Source organism: Macrobrachium nipponense, chromosome 13, assembly GCF_015104395.2.
Source record: "Macrobrachium nipponense isolate FS-2020 chromosome 13, ASM1510439v2, whole genome shotgun sequence".
Lineage (NCBI taxonomy): Eukaryota > Metazoa > Arthropoda > Malacostraca > Decapoda > Palaemonidae > Macrobrachium > Macrobrachium nipponense.
Genome location: NC_087206.1, coordinates 30292484 through 30313236, shown reverse-complemented (window position 1 = coordinate 30313236; position 20753 = coordinate 30292484). Strand labels below are relative to the sequence as shown.

The following is a 20753-nucleotide window of genomic DNA, read 5'->3' as shown; positions in this document are numbered from 1 at the left end:
GGTCGGAGATTGGTACTGTGTCATAGTTGACACGGTGGGTTTGAAGACTGACGTTTACGCTGCCTGGGAATTAGGGTAGGCTGGTCCTACCTGCTTATTACATGATATTCCTTGTGTGTATGGGTCTTACTACTGATGAGGCCAGGTGATGTCTTCCCACTGGGAGGTAATTGAAGTGCTGATTTCCATTTTAGGGGTATTGAGGAAAATTCCTGGTATTCAGCTTGTTTCTTATTACTCATTACATCATGCCAAATTTCTCCCTGGCCTAGTCTCCTGGACTTGGTTAATTAACCTAGTCTTCAGAACTCCTGGACTAGATCCCTGGAAATATTCATTTTAGTATTTAATTTTTATTTCCAGAAATCAATACAAGTGTATAGTTTAAAACTACAACTAAAATAACTCTTTATATTGAAAGACTTCAAAAAAATATATCAACTACAGATTATGGGAATTGCTTTTCCTTCATAATAGGATAGGTATCAAATATGGAGCAGCCCTGGAATCAATTAATTTACAATACGATGTAAATCACTTGATACCCTTCTCCACACAGTACTAAATGTTTGTACACAATACATGTCAATGGATAAGGCTACCTGAAAAATTTCTGAGAAAAACTTACTCTAAAATAAGGTAAAATTAGGCTAAGGTGCTTTTTAACAGGATATAGTCTAGCCTAGGCTTCTTCAGAAATTGTTAAGGATAGCCTATGCAAAGTTTACATGGCTGAATTTTGACTAGGTTACAATAGGCCACAAAGTTAGGTTAGTTTAATGAGGATACAGGCTAAGTCCTATGTAATTAAGTTTTCCATGAATTTATATACATATAGCCTAACTATATTTATAAAAAAGTCATAATTCCTCATTCAAACAGGATTAGTCTAGGGTAGGCCTTCTTAAATTACTGCATAGCCTAGTCTAAGATCATGATCGGCAGTGGAAATTTCCTTGAGAGAGGTAGGGGTAACCCCAAGATGCCCTGTAGGATGGCCATGTTGTGGTACCCTGTGACACTGGTATTTGCAAAAACTTTATAAAAACAAAACACTTATAACTATCTTTTAACGTTTTACAACCCTATCAAACACTTAAGTTACAATTCAAACTAACACAGCAAAATCTCATGACAACTAATGAACGTGAAACATCTTTCATGAAAATTGAAATTTTCCTTGTTAAGGTATAGCAACATGTTTGACTGGGCAGGCAACTCTGCACTTGAATTCTCGTCTGCTACTGTTCTTCCATGATAGTGATCTGTTCTAACTAACTAACTAATGGTAATATTACGACTTTGAAGGCTTACCTTGCAAGGGATAGATAATCATTTGTATTAATAATTTAGTAAAATGGCCAAAATGAAAGGGTGGACCGGCTGATGTCCTCCTCACACGAGAGCTTTCGTGATTCTTACATGTGTCTTTTAGTGTTACCAATATGCAGACGAAAGATTCAGGGCAGCGTTCCATACAAAGTGAGAGAAAAAAACAAAACAAGGGACTGGCTACACTGCCACGCATTCGTGTCCACAGCAAAAACGAAAACATTTCACAGTTCCAGTCACTCTTACAACAGTTTGCAAAGATATTAGGAGGATGATGAATCAATTCCTAAATAAATCACTAATAATTAAAGGAATATTTTTCCCATTACACACAGTCCTTAGATTGACTCTTGCTTGTGAAATGTAGTAAGAGAGGTTGTATGTAATGTAGGATAAGGACTTCCCTGATAATATAACCCCACTAGCTTTTCAAATAATCACTGATTTACTTTCCAAAAAGTTAGTATTATTGGATCTCAAACTCCCTTGTTTGATCATTAATAGTCTTATTTTGGTTTTGTTTGATATCAGGTTTTGTTATGTCAGAGTATTATCTATCATATAAAAATATTAATCTACCATGTCATATTTGGTTTATTATGTGTTTGCAGTTGATTCTTCAGTTTCTCTTCATCGAAGGGTTCGTACTTTAAGTAACAGCATCAATAACACACTCAGTGGTTCCACATCTTCACTCCATGACTCTCTAACAACAGAGAACATCATCACTATTTCAGGAGTTCATCTTTCTGATTCTAATGGATCATTAAATGATAACTGCCAGGAGACTCCATCGAAAAATGCAAATAAGGTAAAGATACTCCAGTTTCAAAGTTGTATACGTATTATACTTTTGCCCTGAAATAACATTTGCATATTTTAGGTTATTATACAGGTACAGTTTTATGAAATTTGCAATTGCATATCACTGAGATTCAGTTAATATTGCCATACCTCCTGAAAATGTAAAAGCCATAGTACAGTAAGGCTTCAGCATAGGAATTCAGTGAGGTCATTCTTCTTCATTCATTGCTTTATACGTGTAACTTATTTACAAAATTATATTTTAAATATTTGTGAATATCAATATTTTTATCACCATCTTTTATAGAAAACAATGTCAATGTGTGAGAGCTATTTAAAGGAAACATACATGTACAAATATGCTTGTAAATGAAATTTATGTAAAATAGTAAACATTGAAGTAGAAATTGTTTGAAACATGAATATAAGATTTATGAGTGAAAACAGGAATACTATGACTTGTCCTCATCGGGTTTATAAGAATCAAATAGACTGGGACAAGAAAAGTAATACACTAGCAGTTTGAGAGTTTATTAGGGTAGTTAATAAGACCTGAAATGTAAAAAAAAAATCACTGACAATGAGTTAATATGTAAAAAAAAAAGCCGAAAATGAGTTAATAGCTCGTCAGTAAATGTTGTAGGAGTATTAAATAATATTGGATTAAAAAATGGACAAAATCATCCTTGATCAAAGTAATTGATCTTATTTCTGCAACACTTCACAAAATGTAGGCATTTCAGTTATGTAGTATTGGCCATCTCAGGTATAGGTTTTTTTGGGTAGTGCATGTTGTTGTGTTGTGGAAACAAAATTTACTTTCAGCAAAGCTATCCATTAATTTACTTTCAGCAAAGCTATCCATTAATTTACTTTCAGCAAAGCTATCCATTAATTAATGTCAACTTTCACAATTATGCTTGTTTCGCCAGTAATTCCAGTAAAGGTTATTTGTTACAGGTTAACTGGATTGCAAGTTAACATTCCTAGTTCTCATATGGGTGGCCTACATGATTTATTCTTAAAAAGTATAATAGATTTTATTTATGAATTGCAATTACGTATTAAAAAATATATTGATTACACAAGTGGAAAATGTTAAAGATTCTGATAAAATTCTATTAAGGTATTTATTTCTATGACTTGATAATAGGTTGTTTCTTGGTATTACAACAGTTGGAAATCTTTTTACTAAAATACTTTCAGGTCATACGTTAAAAGGAAACCATTAAACAGTTTTGATAGTATAATACCGGTTTTATCAGCTTTTATTTCAAAGAGTGACTGAAAGATGATTAATTATAAGGCAAAGGTTTGTGAAATCAAATTTTAAATCTGCAGCCAAAAGTTGCAAAAAATGCCTAGTCACACTTCTGTATCTATTAATGTAGTCAAATCCATAGAGAATTCGTTCAGTTAAAGGCACCTAAGGATAGCTAGTTCTGTTTTGTAATTTGCAAGCTATGCTTTAATACAGTATTGGTATGATAGGGAAAATAGTCCATGCAAATTTTCACTCTGTATTTCCTTGTGGATTAAAAGGAACCCTATGAGTTCTTTTAAAAAAAAACTCGTGTTAACATAACCTTTAGAACAGTCACACATGTTTGTATTACTGATGCAGACTTATCAGAATAGAATTGTGAATTTTTCCAGTTCAGTGTTTTTATTAATCTGCTGCATAGTTTTGTAAGTGCTTGGGTATGGTTTTGAAGGTCCCTTAGTACTGTACAAAGTATGAAAGGGAGAGTACTAATGGTTGAACGTTAAATGATCTTTTCATGACTCTCTAATCCTGAAAGATACCTTAAATAGAGGTTAGGTGTGAGATCTTAATACAAAGTTCTTTGAATTGATATTTTACTCTTCTGTGAATATTTGCTGTGGGTAGTTTACAGAGTAACTGAATAAAAATAATTACTAAGTATGTATAAGCTTCTTGCAGATTGAATGCAAGGGAAGACAGTTAATGAAAATAGTCCAGAGTTTTATGCTTAGAACTATATATTAGTGTTATTTAAAAACTAAATAACTAGGTAACTGTACATTTCATGTGATTGATTTATTGTGACAAGTGGATGCATTGAATAGTTTCTCTATTAGGATTGATATTATTGCATCCAAGTGAATTTGTTTTACTGCATGACTAACACAATTGCCATTTTGTTTTGACTGCTAACACCAGAGAAGTGACAGGCAACTGAATTGCATCGAGGAGGAGAAATCACTGCCTTTGGTTGATAAATTCATTTTTATTCTTTGTGTGCCCTCTTGCATGATTTTGCTATTGTTTGATTGTGTTGCATCTTTTAGCTTTGTGCTGTAAATGTATGTATTGTATATGTGCATTACATGTTTGCTGTGGCAGATTTTATTGTGTTTTAATGCAAATATGTGTGTGTAACATCTGAATTTGTGTAAAATATTTTTTATAGTTACCAGTTTTTTTTGTTTGGAAAAAGTTTCAGTTAATTGCTTGTCAGCTATATTTTATTGCACTTCTTTCAAATTTTGCTTTTTAAAGATCTTTCTTAGTTGGAATGCATCCAGATTTGTCTTAACTTTTAAGCTCTTCTAGTGACACAACGTGATATTTTATGCACTCACATATTCAGTTAGACTAGTGTTCAGATGAGCCTGTTTTATTTTCCATGAAAAGCAAATGAATTCTAATACTAGCTTTTATTATTTACCTCTACTATTAGAACAATAAATCTTTTTTATTATTACAATGCATTATTAAATTTACAGTAAATTTGAAAGCCTCAATAATGTCCATTCAATTGATTATTATAAAAATGTATTGGGATAGGAAACTTCTACATTAGTGTAGATCAAGCATTGATTTATTTTGTATTAGTTCATATATGAACCCACTAGATATGCTTAAGGGGGGCGGCCGGAACCCCTATATACAGTGGTATAGGGCGAAAAATGCAAAGTCATGAAAAAATTCATGGAGCTTCATATGGCAATTGAGAATACGTATACGAAATATTTCTTCAAAATTAGTAAACATAACTCAATAAGCCTAAAACATTCATCCGTACAAGAAAATGCAATATTTCTTCTGTTATCGTAAATTTTGATAATTATTGGCAAAGAAATTGTGAGAAATGGCATCTGTAGAGATTCCGTGGCTCGCAGAAGCGAGTATCTGGTTCAACCATGAATCAGTGCGACCATAGACTTCAAGTAGATTACACGTTCGAGTTTCACCTCGTGACTTTCGCTTGCTTTCACGTATGTTTATGTATGTTTCGGCAAGAAGTTCATCATGCCAATGAGGAAAAGACAAGGAAAACATCTCGCTAACATACAGACGAAGAAAAATCGCTCAAGCATTATTACAGAATATCATAATATACGCGTAGTTAATGAAGAGAGAGGGGAGGGTTGCTTAGTAACGCCCCCTTCTTGCCTGACAGCACACGTCATACTATGCCCATGGCTACGATCTTTGAGCAAAGAGATCTTCATTTAAGATAAATAACATAGTTTTTGGTTTTTTAATACCCAAAATGGACTATGAAATTCATAATAATCATGATTTATTAAATTGTCTTTGTAAAAGAGAGTACATCTTCGAGTTTCACCTCTGACATTCTCTTGCATTTATGTTTGTTTATCTTTGTTTCGGCAAGAATGTCATCATGCCAAAGAGGAAAATACAAGGAAAACATCTCGCTAACATACAGAAGAAGAAAATTCGCTGTAATAAGCCGAGTTAGTGAAGGGGAGAGAGGGGGTTACGTAGGAAGGAGTGCCCCATCTTGCCTCAAGCAGTGCCCCAGGCTACGATATATGAGCAAAGGGATCATCATTTATGATTAAATTATGATAAATAAAATAGTTTTGGTTTATTAATACACAAAAAAGAAATATACATTCATAATAATCATTATTTATTAACATTGTCTTTATAGAAATACGAAGGAAAACTTTGAACGCCCGTATCTCAAAACTATACTTATTGACCTTCAAAGTCTATCTCCTCACTTAGTTTTAAAGCTATAACATTGGAATTTGGTATATAACTCAGAAAGACATTATAGAACAATCAAATAGAGCCCTTTTTTCCAATTTTTGTTTCGTCTTCTTTTTATACATTTTTTTCTCGTGATTTATAGAGTTTATTTTTTTACCATATTGAAAAATTCATATCTAGCAAAAAAATGACTTAAAAAAAAAAAACTCTCCATTCGATTGGAGGTCTACATCAGGTCTATATATGGTAGTAATCCCAGGTCTTAATATTAAATATCAAGGGAGGAGATAGAATTTGAAAAGTGGCTATTTTCGGGATAAATCGCCCTGGCGACACAAAACCGAAGGTCAGAGGCGAAAATCATATGCCGTTTGGAGATGTCCCAAGTCACCTTATTAAGTGGTATGAATGTCAAAGTCCTGTCGTTAAAAAACGGCATTAGCCGGCCGGCCCCCTTAACAGAGTAAGGGAGGATGAATACCAAAATTCTAGGCATCAATGGCTCCTCAGTTCAGAAGCAGGATAAAGTATTAGGTATGCAGTATTTATACCTAATGTTATATGTTATGAGGTACTCAACGAATATAATGTGTAGGAAATGTGTCCTCGGTTTAACTGTTTTACATTCCTTAGGGGTCCAAAATGTAATTGTGGTGAAGCACACTCGTTTCTAATTATTGTCAACGAGCTTACTGATAATTTTATTTATTAGTTGCTGGGTAAATTTATTTTCATTATATAATGCTGACGTAAGAAGGACTTGTACAACTCTTAGGATAATGTCATATGACATGAGAATCTCATATGGTTTAAAAGCAAAATAAGCCAGTTCATAAATACTATTCCAAAATCAGATTTTTCACATGCCTTGGTTGTGTTGTAAGTTTCAATTTTGGCCTCTTGAGCTCTTGTGGTTGAATGACAGGCACATTTCTTTGATTGAGTTATACACTTCGATATGATGCACAAAAATATTCTTTGCTATATGTATTCATGTTGAGTTGGGTTGGTTAATTTTTATATGTGCACACAGTTTCATATGCTGTAGCGACTGAAATTTGATTCTTAGACTGGTATAAGGAGAGTTATTGTTAAAGAAATGTAGTGTATTGGTTGAATTTATATAAGCACTTTTCATTTAAAGTTACAAAGCATTTGAAAACTTTCCTTCAAGCACTTAATCTTCAATTTTCAAACTCATGTTATTTTTAACATTGGCCTTCCTGCTATAATTCGAAGTTAATGAATTTTAGTAACAAGTTTTCTGTGGTAATATTCCAATGTTAATAATTCTCTATTCTTCAAAATCTTTTGGTATTAAGTAATTATTGGATGGTAGATACAGTTTTTGTCCTTTATTTGCTTGAATTATTGAAAAATGAGTTAGTTGGCACTTTCAAGCTATTGTTAAATGAAAATTTTATTATTTTCAGTTGAGTGACACTGATGACAATGCAAATAATGAGCAACCAGAGAGAGAACAGCCTGACTCAGAGGTTCGATCCAAAGGGTCTGTTAAAGGGGAGGTTTATGTGAAGTATTGCCGTGCTGGAGGAAGCTGGTGTTTAATCATCATCTTGTTTATTTTGAATGTGACTACACAGGTTCTCTTCTCTGGAACAGATTATTGGCTCTCATATTGGTTAGTCTATTATACTGTACTGTCTTTTTTCATAACTGAACAGAACTTTATGAGCTATTGCTCTGTATTGTACAGATATTGTAACCACATAACTTCAGAAGAAATGTAGTGTTTCTTTAGATTATCAGTTTTATCATTTTCATATAGTATGAATTATTATATTGTATAAATTTATAATTAACATATTGTATGAATATAGTATGAATTAGTGTTATGACAGTGAAAGGTTTGGTTGCTGCTACCCAAGATTTATTCAGCTCTAACACAAATGAATCTGCAATAAACAAAACTTAATAGCATTATTGGAAAATTTATGAAACTGACTAGTAGATCCAAAATCAAGGGTAACTTGTAAATATACAAAATGATTTAGTAATATACATACACAAATAAAAATAAAAGGAGGAGGGTCATGTTAAGTGGATTGTCCCACCAGTTTGCTGTAAACAAACTTTGAGTGTGATTACAAGTAATGAACAAAGGACAAAAGTATGAAACTACAAATAACTATTTTATGAAGATCCCAGTACATATATATTTCAATAAATAAAAATTATTATAAAATTTGTCATGTCTTGAATTTGTTAGACAATGCTGGGAAGTAACAAAAGTTCCCATACAATGGCCAAAGCTCTTATATATCTTAAGCTTACCTGTATATTGCTTAGCTGAGTGCTTCGTAGACAAAGGAATTACCGAATTATTCTCTCAGGCGACTGCAGCGTCACTGCTGCAGGGAACACACTAGTCCATGATGTCTGCACACTGCTCAGTGCTTTGATGAACTAAAATGATACGTATTTGTAAAGATTCTGTTGGAAGAGCTTAGAGTTAATCTCAGTGCAGCAAGGGCTCAGTACTGAGGAGCACAAAAATTATTTGTAAGTTCATTCAAATAGACAAATCTCTTATTTTATTCCTGGTAAATCATGCCTAAGTATGATATGACGTAGTAGTATTGCAAGACTGGCAAACAGATTGGACATCAGTGCCAACTACAAACAAACTGAGAAATATAAAAAGTGAAGTTAGTTCATGGATGTCATCGTCTCAAAAAGAAAGAGCTAAAGAAGTTGTATTAATGGGACTACATGTGGGCCATAGTAGATTTTCACATGGTCATTTGATGTCAAGTCCATATTCAAACCCAATGAAATGTAATATGTGCCAAATACCAATGACGTCCATCACTTATTAAGTGGTGGTTGTCCAGTTTGGAACCATCAAGGAAGCATTATTTTTGAAACCCAAAGATTTCTGATTTTATAGTATCATCACGTTCCTAAATTAAATTAGTTTCATAAATAAAATCTTTCTTTTCAGGATTAATTCCTGAAAACCAGCCCAAGAAGAGCCTTTATTAGGCTCAGAGGTCTGAATAAACTAATCCTTTATAGTAATAATAATAATTATCTGCTATTCCATCAGGTGCTGCTTTATCTTTACCCACATTTTAGTTCCTGGGCTGCCTGCTGTTCTTTTAGCTGCTATTTCACCTATTGTGGCTTTTCTGTTAGCTTTTTGTTAATTTTCTGTTCCACCTCTTTCTGTACATACAGATCCTGGAATTGTTGAAGAGCTTTCTTGTATAGCAACTTGATGCTTCTTTTTTCCCTGCACATGCAATTCTTGGACTGCCAGTTGCTTTTGCTGTTCTGGTAGCTGCTTCTTAACTTCTTTATGCATATACAGGTTTTGTATTGCCTGTTGTTGTGGAAACTGCTGCTTCATCTGTTCATACACATGCAGCTCCTGAATTGCTTGCTTCTTCAGTTGTCCTTGCACATACTGCCCTGGTGTCCTTTTCTGCGGCCTCAGTCACCCCCGAAGAAGGCTCATTTAGAATGGTCTTGGTACTTTGTTCACAAGGAATGTTCTACTGAAGTAGTAGAGGAAGCAGCAAAGGTACTATTTCATGTGATTTTTGCCCCGCAATTACTCCACAGGTTTCAAACCATGTGTTCACTATAGCAGAAACCTGGATTCACTCATCCAGCTTCAGGTTGCAGATTTCTCAGGATGACTGATTAGTTCTAATGTAATAGTATAAATCTCTCTTAATGTGATATCCTTATGACTCATGTATTTACTATACTGCATATGTATACAGTACTGATGTGTCAATTGTCCTGACTTAGACATTCGGAGGCTACCATACATTTTAGGACAATTAACTCAGACTAGCCTATACAAAAACACTTCAAACCATAGGCTAATATAAAGGTACCTCATAGGCCTAGGGCTACTATACTTCTTGGCCTATCCTTAGCTGGAACCGGTACTTGACGTCGGAGACGTCGAATCTTCATTGTTGTAATAAGGGTTGAGGGAAAGGCTGGCTCCCGGGTTTTGGGTTTTTTTTAATAATATTTCTTCTTAACAGTAGGTGGATACATTGTAAAAGTAGCTTATTCCTAGCTGTACTCCTTCAATACCAGTTAGAAACCAACACCGATCCCTATACTGGTTCTTACACAGGACCCCTATACTGGTTCCCTGTAATACAAACAGTTCATTTAGGATGGCAATCTCGTGCCAAAGAGCATGCATTCGTTAGGCCTTTAGGCTATGCTACCCATGCCTAACTTTACTGTTACACATCACAGTTAGCCTGACTTTATATGCATAACATGGGTGGAATTTACTCTAGAATTGACATTTTCATAAACATATGGAAGACTAATTCACATCTTAGCCTACATTTAATTGATGGTACAATTGCAACAACATGCAGACTCAACATGGTGCAACTTACGTAACAGTACCATTACAATTCTTGGCAATTGGCAGTTATATCAAAGTAAAAGTATAAAGAAACACTACCAAATGTTATGGCAACATATACATTATAAACTACGACAAGTGCATACCTTTTACAAGGGAGAAATACGTCATTTCAAATGAATATAAGGGGAGAGACATTCGTTTCCCCTCAGCGTTGCCGTACTCGTCTCGAACAGAGAGATTTTAGCTTTTGCAACTGCGCACTTGGTTACAGTTACGTACTTACGTACATACACTCGATCATAGACAATCTCAACTTCGAGTGGCTAACTTAACATCTTGATAAGATGAAAACCAATTCGGTTTTCCAGTCCACCAATTTCCATGAGTACTGTCATAAATGCTAAATGAATGATTTCCATCATTACATCACTTTACCCCTACGGAAATTGGTTTTCATTTATCAAGGACAACCAATCCCTTAATTATAATATTTGGGTAGATAATAAATCTGACAACAACAATACAGGTCCTGCACACAGTAAATACTTTCTATCTCTCAACCAGAGACATGACTGCTTATCTCTCAACCAGGTTATAAACTGGACTTTGGAATCATTAAGGTCTGCTAACAGACGTACAGAGCAAGTTGTGGGACGCCACCCTTAAGGCGCGTTTCTACCTAACCATCCTAATAACTTTACCAAGTTAAACACTTATGTAAGAGTGATCTTAAATTCGGTTAAGATCTAGTCACTCCTCATTAGGGGTATAATCACTTATGGTTATTTTTCTCACAAACAATCGTTTACACCAACATTCAGGTTCATTCACTCAATAACCAAGAGCAGGAAAACTTTCCTTTGAAGATAATATACCTCTTAATGACTAACTTACACATCAGTCACATAACTTGAGCAACTCAACCAGAGTCTGTAAAGCTTTTGGACGGGTAGCTCTTCATACAAAACTCAACTAAGTTCAAACAAAACTCAATGAGTATAAGTTCACTGTACACAAAACAGGTGGTGTCATCATCAGATCCATAATCTATGAAGATAACATATACATACAAGAATATATACTTGGAAATGGACATAATGGTTATATAGGTGTGAACTCTTCCAAAGCATGCAAATACAAAAAACATTCTTCACAGAAAATACAAAAATACAGTACAAAAATTACAATGATCTCACAGTTCTTCTATTAACCTAGAGGGAGGAACAATATTATTAGCACCTCTGGTTTGTACTCTTTCATTCACTACATCAGGAGTTATATCATCCATTTCCTGCATGTTTACTAACCACTGTTCTTGTCCTATAAAGGGTTTCACTTTGTCAGCAGCACGTTCAATGATGGTTTGGTCAAACATGTTTCTTAACTCATATTTAGCACCATCCCTAAACACTTTGGTTACTACATATGGACCGCACCATCTGGGGTTTAGTTTCTTACTAGTGCTAGGAATTACATTTTCATTTTTAACCCAAACAAGAGAGTTTTCATCCACTTTCTCATTTTTCCTCTTTTGGTTAGCTATTGCACGATACTTACTGGCCATCTCTCTGAGTTTTCTGAATTATTTCATGAGCCTTTGCAATGGCAGTGTCTTCTACATCATCCGTAATTGTGGGCAACACACTAGTCACTTGTCTAGGAGCTCTACGAGAGAAAAATACATAGTGAGGTTGTTCACCAAGAGTGGTATGTACAGCAGAATTTAGCACACGCTGTGTTTCACCTAAGTATTTAGGCCACTGATAAGGATGTCCTTTACACATTACATTTAGTACTGTTTTCATAGTTCTATGCATTCTCTCACTTACACTGTTTCCTTGTGGATGATATGGGGTAATATAACCAGCATTTATCTTATGTTCCTGGCATAATTGTCTAAACTGGTTTGAGGTGAATTCAGCACCATTATCAAGAATGACTGTCAAAGGTACACCAAAGTCATTCAAATAGACCAAGAAGTTTTTGCTTACTTCCTCTGCAGACTTACTTCGCAAAGGATAGAACTTAACATATCGGCTGTAATGATCAATTACAGTCAAAGCATATCTATAACCATTTGCACCAGATAGCATATCAGTTAAATCAAGACTGATTCGCTCTAAAGGCTTAGTTACAGGAGGCAATTCTTGGAACTGTTGTTGTAAAGAACTACTGGCTTTATGTTTTTGACACATAACACATTCACTTATATATTTAGTAACATCTGTACGCAATGAAGGCCAATAGAACAAGTTTTCAATAGCATCAATTTTTTGCGTATACCTAGGTGACCTGACATTGCTTCATGACCTAGCTTCAAAGCTGCCTTTGTTAAGTCCTTAGGAACTACTAATTTCAATTGAATTGAATTATCAACTTTATCTGCACTGAGATATAACAATCCTTCATACAACATGAATTGATTAATCAAAGCTCTTGGAAACCCTTTGCGCGGTAAATTTACCACCTTCTAGGAAAGTTATTAGTTCCGCCCACCTTGGTTCCTCTAACTGCTTTTCTTTGAACTCATCTTTACTCAGACTAAGATAATTGTCCCTACTCTGATGAAAGACTGCTCTGACTGGTCTACTTAGCTGATCTGCCACCTGGTTATCTTTAACCTGGCCTATATTCTACCTTGAAACGGTAATCCTGCATCTCAATTACCCATCTGCTCATTCTAGGTGACTTTGTTTTTCTCTTGAACACTGAAACTAGAGGCTGATGATCTGTGTGAATGGTAAATGGAACACCCCACAGAAAATGATGGAATCTACGACAAGCTAAGACAATAGCAAGTGCTTCTTCGCCAGTGGTACTGTACCGCTGTTCAACTGGCTTCAGCTTCTTAGAGAAATATCCAATGGGTTTTAACTGACCATCTTGTCTCTCTGCATCAAAGCAGCACCTACATGATCTAAACTAGCATCAGTGAATAATTCAAAGGGTTTGGTCATCTGAGCCTTTACTAGCACTTGGAGCAGTTGATTAATGCTAGTTTCATCTGTTCAAAGCTGGATTGACAATCTTTTGTCCACAAAAAGGGTTCTTTCTCTTTTAAGAGATTAGTCAGGGGAACAGCAATTTTAGCATAATCCTTAATGTGTTTTCTGTAAAACCCACACATTCCTAGAAATCTCCTAGTTTCCTTGACATTATTAGGGGGTTTCATTTCTTGGATGGCACTGATATTGTCTGGAGATGGTCTACAACCATCCTTGGAAATTATGTGACCTAAGAATTTGATTTCCTTTGGCCTGTCTGACATTTCTTTAGATTTAACTTCACTCCTCTTTCACTGAAAAGTTTGAATAGTTGGTCTAATCTTTTCAACAAGATTGGAAAACTGGGAGCCCAAACCACAATATCATCTAAGTAATTCTTAACCCACCCTTCCTTAATAAGAGGAGCCAAGATATTAGACATGATACGTGAAAATATAGCTGGACTGCAACTTAATCCAAAAGGAAGGCGTTTGAACCTATACAGTGAAACTCCATCACTAAAAGTTGTTAAATCTCTACTCTCCATCTAATTCCACTTGATAGTATGCATCTTTCATATCTAAGGAGGCATAGTAATGGTTTTCCTGCAGCTGTTTCTACCATTTCTTCTAACCTAGGTAAAGGGTGAATATCAACCTGAAGGTGTGTGTTGACTTTACGGTAATCAAGGCACATTCTCTGAGTATGATCTGGTTTCCTAACAAGTACAATAGGGCTAAGCCATGCAGCACTGGAGGGTTCTATTATTCCTCTTTCTTCCATATCTTCTAACATGGTGTCAATAAGGGTTTTGGCTTTTCAGGGTATCGATATATGGGAGACCTAACTGGCTGAGGATCACTTACAGCAATATGAGCTTGTACATCTTTGAACTTTCCCAATTCTTTTTCTTCAAGGATGAACACTGAATATTAGCAACCAACATGTCACTTAATTCTGCTTGTTGATCAGCAGTAAGATGGGAATTATCTTGCTGAGAAAGCAAATACTTAAGCTTTTCTTCTCTAGTATTTCCTGACTTGATATTAACATTAATACTAGGAGGAACTAAATCATTCTGAATTCTAGTTTTCCTGCATTTTGGAACTGGCTGATCAATGTCTTCTCACTGATTATCCTATAATACCCTAATAGAGTTCCAACCTTCATTGTCATCCTGGCTTTAGTATTATTGACAAGTGGCAAAAACACTTCCTGAGCATCATTAACCTTAAGGCATAGTGCAGACTGAGTTTGACACTCCTTAACTTCAGGTACAAATTCTAACAATGTGTTAGGAGGTTCATCTACAGGTCAAGGATAAATACCAGCTATATACTGAGGTAGAATAAGTTTCCTTTTAAGTCTAACCTGAGCTTTATGAGGAACATTAGGTTGAAGTACTTTAATCTGCCTGACCCTTTTATTAGATGGTCTAGGTTTCAGATACCTTACTGGATAAATGTGTCTATCCCAAATAATAATTTTATGTGCATCATCCCATGTCATTGGTGCAGACCTAATCAAATCGGCTCCTAACAATAAGTCTGTGTCCAGATAACCATCAGGCACAACAGAAAAACAAATGGGTAACCACCCTGGAACCAATGTGAACATCCAAATACACTGTACCAAGAACAGGGAGAACATGTTGAGTAACTCCAGTAATTGTGGTATATTTCTCATTTGATTACACTGTAAACCTAAAGTTTCTATGAGTTTCTTCTGTGCTATACATACTTCACTACCCGTATCAATTAAGGCACAACACATTACATTGTTAATCATCAAATTGATAGAAGGAGACCTGACACTTGGGCTTAGTCATTCATTCTTAACCTGCCCTGGACATTTTGCTGAACCTCTTTTACAATTTGGTTTGTGACAATCAAAACAAACACCTTTTGGAGGGTTACGTGGACATTCAGAAAGTTTGTGATCTCTGACCTACAGTAAGCACAGTACTGATTGTTTTCTTTATTCCTACTAAACTTCTTTAATTTGTTAGACAAATCACTAATTTGCTTCTTCAGATCTTGCAATTCTGTGGTTGTATTTGCATTACTATTTACTACAGGCTGTGGTTGGGAATTGCAATTATTAACAGGAAAAACTTTACGTTGGGTAACATCCCCACTTATGGTAGCTAGATGATACTCATATTCCACAAATTCAATGAATCTCTAAGGGTATCCTATCATCCAGGAAAATTCTTGAGTCTTTTCCTGGGATTGTTGACTGCTAAGTCCTCTATACAGTTTCTTTTTCACAAGACTGTCAGCTTTGGGAAGGGAATCCTTAGGAAATTTCATTTCAAAAGCAGACAATTTACATTTCATTCTGTTAACAAATGCTCTAGGGGCTTCGTCTATACTGTAACGTTCCATCTCAATTTCCTGCCAAGCCTGCGTAATATTGGCTGAACAAGCAAAGTGGTGATTCAGTATGTCCTTAAACTGACTCCAAGATATGTTATTTCCCCTTTTTACCATTTCAGCAGTTAATAGAGTTGCAATTTCTTGTTCCACTCTGGTAAGTGCTACTTGGATTCTATCAGTATCTGCAGAAACACAGAATTCTACTTGACTAAAAAATCTAGCAAGTCTATTATCAGTTCCAACACCTTGTAATTCTGACAATTTCAACATCAAAATATCCTTAGGTTTCAATACAAATCCCTTAGAATGATTATCAATAGGGTTATTCAGGTTACCTACTGGAACGAAGGGGTTATTGACTGTGTTACTTCCCTGAAATGGATTACTGGGTATTACTGGCTGTGTACTATTATTTGATAAATTGTGTGTCAATAGTGAAGCTGGGTTATTGTGTGGTGTCATTGTTATGTCTGCTCTGTCTAATGTGACAAATGGGTTAATGTCTGAACTATTAGCCCTGTTAGGATTGGATGGTGTGGAAGTGACAGGTGTAGAGTTTGATAAATTAGCTATTTCCCTTTTTATGTCAATAAGCTGATCACACAACTGCTGCATTTGACAACCCTGAGTGTCCATGGCAGACAACAAATTATCATAAAAGTCTTCTCTCTCTATATCACCCTCCATTTTGCAGGCTATGTTATACAAGGAACACAGGTAAAATAATCAACATAGGCTACAATACAATAGGCTAACAGTACCTAAGCAAGAGTGACATAGGCATACTCACAGGGTTAGGCTATAATACCTGAAAATAAGTACAGAAATAAGGGTTTCATGACCAACTTTAGGACGTGAGGTTGGATATACCTATCTATACAGATAATACATCCTTCACCGCTGTCACCATATGTAATAGTATAAATCTCTCTTAATGTGATATCCTTATGACTCATGTATTTACTATACTGCATATGTATACAGTACTGATGTGTCAATTGTCCTGACTTAGACATTCGGAGGCTACCATACATTTTAGGACAATTAACTCAGACTAGCCTATACAAAACACTTCAAACCATAGGCTAATATAAAGGTACCTCATAGGCCTAGGCTACTATACTTCTTGGCCTATCCTTAGCTGGAACCGGTACTTGACGTCGGAGACGGTCGAATCTTCATTGTTGTAATAAGGGTTGAGGAAAGGCTGGCTCCCGGGTTTTTTTTAATAATATTTCTTCTTAACAGTAGGTGGATACATTGTAAAAGTAGCTTATTCCTAGCTGTACTCCTTCAATACCAGTTAGAACCAACACCGATCCCTATACTGGTTCTTACACAGGACCCCTATACTGGTTCCCTGTAATACAAACAGTTCATTTAGGATGGCAATCTCGTGCCAAAGAGCATGCATTCGTTAGGCCTTTAGGCTATGCTACCCATGCCTAACTTTATGTGCATAACATGGGTGGAATTTACTCTAGAATTGACATTTTCATAAACATATGGAAGACTAATTCACATCTTAGCCTACATTTAATTGATGGTACAATTGCAACAACATGCAGACTCAACATGGTGCAACTTACGTAACAGTACCATTACAATTCTTGGCAATTGGCAGTTATATCAAAGTAAAAGTATAAAGAAACACTACCAAATGTTATGGCAACATATACATTATAAATACGACAAGTGCATACCTTTTACAAGGGGAGAAATACGTCATTTCAAATGAATATAAGGGGAGAGACATTAGTTTCCCCTCAGCGTTGCCGTACTCGTCTCGAACAGAGAGATTTTAGCTTTTGCAACTGCGCACTTGGTTACAGTTACGTACTTACGTACATACACTCGATCATAGACAATCTCAACTTCGAGTGGCTAACTTAACATCTTGATAAGATGAAAACCAATTCGGTTTTCCAGTCCACCAATTTCCATGAGTACTGTCATAAATGCTAAATGAATGATTTCCATCATTACACTAAGATAACATTTGGACTTTTGCAAGAATGGGTTATTTCATGCAATTTGGGCTAATACCCAAGTCAGCAGTGCACCTGGAGGAAATCACTTTATTTCCATCCACAAAAGCAACATTTTGGAGGTTGAGGTCAACACCTTGGTAACATGATCTTGACTCCCTTTGGTGGTCGTGAAGTATCAATGGCATCCAAGAAGTAGTATCCTCTCTCAGGGCACCTGTCTCTCAAGGAGAGACTGGATGGAATCTATGTGATTGAAACTTCGGAGGTATTGGTTGACTGTGGCTCTCTCAGATGCCCACCCTATCATGATTAAAAAATTACCGGTATACCTGTTAGTTCTCCAGTAATGGAATGACACCAGGCACCTACAGATGCTGGTCTTCTTGTACTGAGAGCTTTGAAACTACCTCTCTTTATATGGTTGTATTGGCATATGACAGGGAAGCATCCATTCATGATCAGTGGGTGATAGAGATTTGGTCAGAAGAACCAGTGAAATGGTACATCAACTTGCTGGGATTGATGGCATTTCTTTTTTCATCAGTTATTTATGGTGTTCTAGACTTAACAACAACATACCCAAGGAAAACCACACTTAGTCTTTTTTTCCTTTTGGCAGCAGACATCTTCAGCATTCTGTGCCTTCAGAAAAAGCTGTCAGTGTTTGCATTCACGGTGTGTGTATTATGTGGACCACAGATGACTTTCAAGAACTCTTGTTAGGGCATCCTCTTAAGACAATCCTGGCTTCTATGATCACCTTTGTGTATCATTTCAGGTCTAACCTAGGTAGCCTGTGAGTTGGTTTTAAGTTCATTACTTCACCATCTTCCTCAAGTCTGCTTTCCTGTTAGCTGTCTTGTCATTGAGTTGTGTGAACAAGCTACCTGCTTTGTCAGACTGTCACTTTCTTTGGAGGTTCGTCTCTGGTAGGCAAATCACTTGCTCATGACTTAATTGCCAAGGTTTAGACAGCCAGTAGTTGGAATTTACCTCTACCCATTATCAAGCCCAGCATTATTGCCTCCCTATCTATGGAGCCACCTCCATTGCCTAGTGATAGCTTTACATCACTTATGAAAAGAATGGCTGTAGATTCTTTCTGTCCACAAATCAAGAGAGAGAAAATGTTGAGTGCAAAATCATCCTAAATGCAGGTTTGTGGAGGTGTCAGACTTACCTGTGCTAACAGGGCTACTTGAGAGAAATTAGGTACCTAGGAATGGAGTTGTTCATGTCGCATCCATCCACATGAAACAAGATATCATGAGATTATAAGCTATGGCATCACATGTGAAAGGTTCATTGGCTCTATGTATTGCTGAAGTATCACAAAGTACAACCTATTGTGTTTCCCAAGGCTTTACCTCACAATATTCCATAAGATGAGATTATTGTTGACAGTAGTTTCTTGACATGAACTTTCCTCAAATGCTCCCTTATTGCTTTGTGTACCTTTATTGAAGTTATTAACTTCTCAGCCTCCTGCCTAAGAAGTGGTCCTCATTAATTATGATATAGACATCATGAAACCATTTTTATAAAAAATAATTTTTTCATATATGTACATTAATCACAAAGAATTACCCACCCCAACCCTTCTTTCTCCTGTCACAATCATTTCATGGGTAGGAATGAGAAATTAGTTAATACTTACCAATAAATGAGATGCATTCATGTGTGAGCAGTCATTTCTAGCTGTACGGCTTTTGTCTTCAAGACATAAAATGATGTATGTCTGAGTAAATTCAACACTGCAAATAAGGCTAATTATTTGCTGATGGGTTTGCATAAAAAATGTTGTCATACAACCTTTATTTTTATTTAATTGCAGTTAATGTGAATACTCTGTTTAAGCCCTGTTGCTTGAAACTTCAGCTAGTAGAAAAAGGAAACTTTTCACATTAAATAGCAAATATGAAGTTTTGAATGTGCAAACACTGAGTTTTAGGGCCCTGGCTTACTCAAGTATCTGTAAGTTTGTTTTCACAGGACTAATGGTGAACAGAAACGAGGCCAGTTGGTGATTAAGGGTAATGAGACAGAACTTCATTTCAGTGGTAATGATTCAACTTTTTCTTATGAAGATGCTCCTATCCCCAAGGGTTATTTGGATACAATGACCAATGTTTATGTATACACTGGTAAGATTTTACACCATTTTTAAGAATTATCTCTACTTTGCAACGGAAAAATTTGAAATAAAATTCCTAAGTATGGAAGTTTAATAAGGCTTTTTTATAGTGCAGTCAGATGGATATATAATACATGCAGAGTATTAAATCCAGAGTTTTGTTTTAGAATTTGTGCTTAAGTGGCATAATCCAATATTATTTTTAAATTATGGGATAATTAATCACTTATTTAAATATTTTTATTTGCTTTTAGCATGAAAATGTTGCATTGAAGTTGAAATATAAATTCAGACACCAGTATCTTTATAGTTTAACTATGATAATTCAAGTCATGAATAGTGATATTGTTACTGAGAAGTAGAGTAACCTCCATTTTTTGCACTTTAGGTATGATAGCTGGGTTGTTCTTCCTGTCTCTGGGACGCACAATCCTTTTCTTCGTCATGTGCATGACGGCATCTCGAACATTACACAACCGTATGTTCAAGTCTGTGATTAGGGTGCCTATAAAATTTTTTGATACACATCCAGTTGGTAAGTACTTTATGTATTTTAGTTGATTTAAGTATTAGCTTTTTTTGAGCACCACTGCTCATGCAAACAATGTTCTTTTACCTTTTTTTTCTCTACAGTAGTTTTGGAACTGGAAATTATTTTTTAATTTAATTTTAACATATTTATTTCTACATTTTTGAAATTCAGTTTTCATTAAAACAGCTTTTTACCTGAATTGGGACAGGAACATTACCTTTTAAGACTGTTGTATTATGAG

At 35.5% G+C, this 20753-nt stretch overlaps 1 protein-coding gene and 1 pseudogene across 1 annotated transcript in view; one reads left to right on the top strand and one right to left on the bottom strand.

Moving 5' to 3' along the window:
- Positions 1-20753, top strand: part of LOC135225285 (ATP-binding cassette sub-family C member 4-like) — a 283886-nt gene that overhangs the window by 173442 nt on the left and 89691 nt on the right. The window contains exons 16-19 of the mRNA XM_064264615.1: positions 1944-2143; positions 7558-7766; positions 19839-19990; positions 20369-20515. Of these exons, the coding sequence (XP_064120685.1) occupies positions 1944-2143; positions 7558-7766; positions 19839-19990; positions 20369-20515 (708 nt within the window). The remainder of the gene's footprint in view (positions 1-1943; positions 2144-7557; positions 7767-19838; positions 19991-20368; positions 20516-20753) is intronic.
- Positions 15130-16727, bottom strand: LOC135225531 (uncharacterized; annotated as a pseudogene).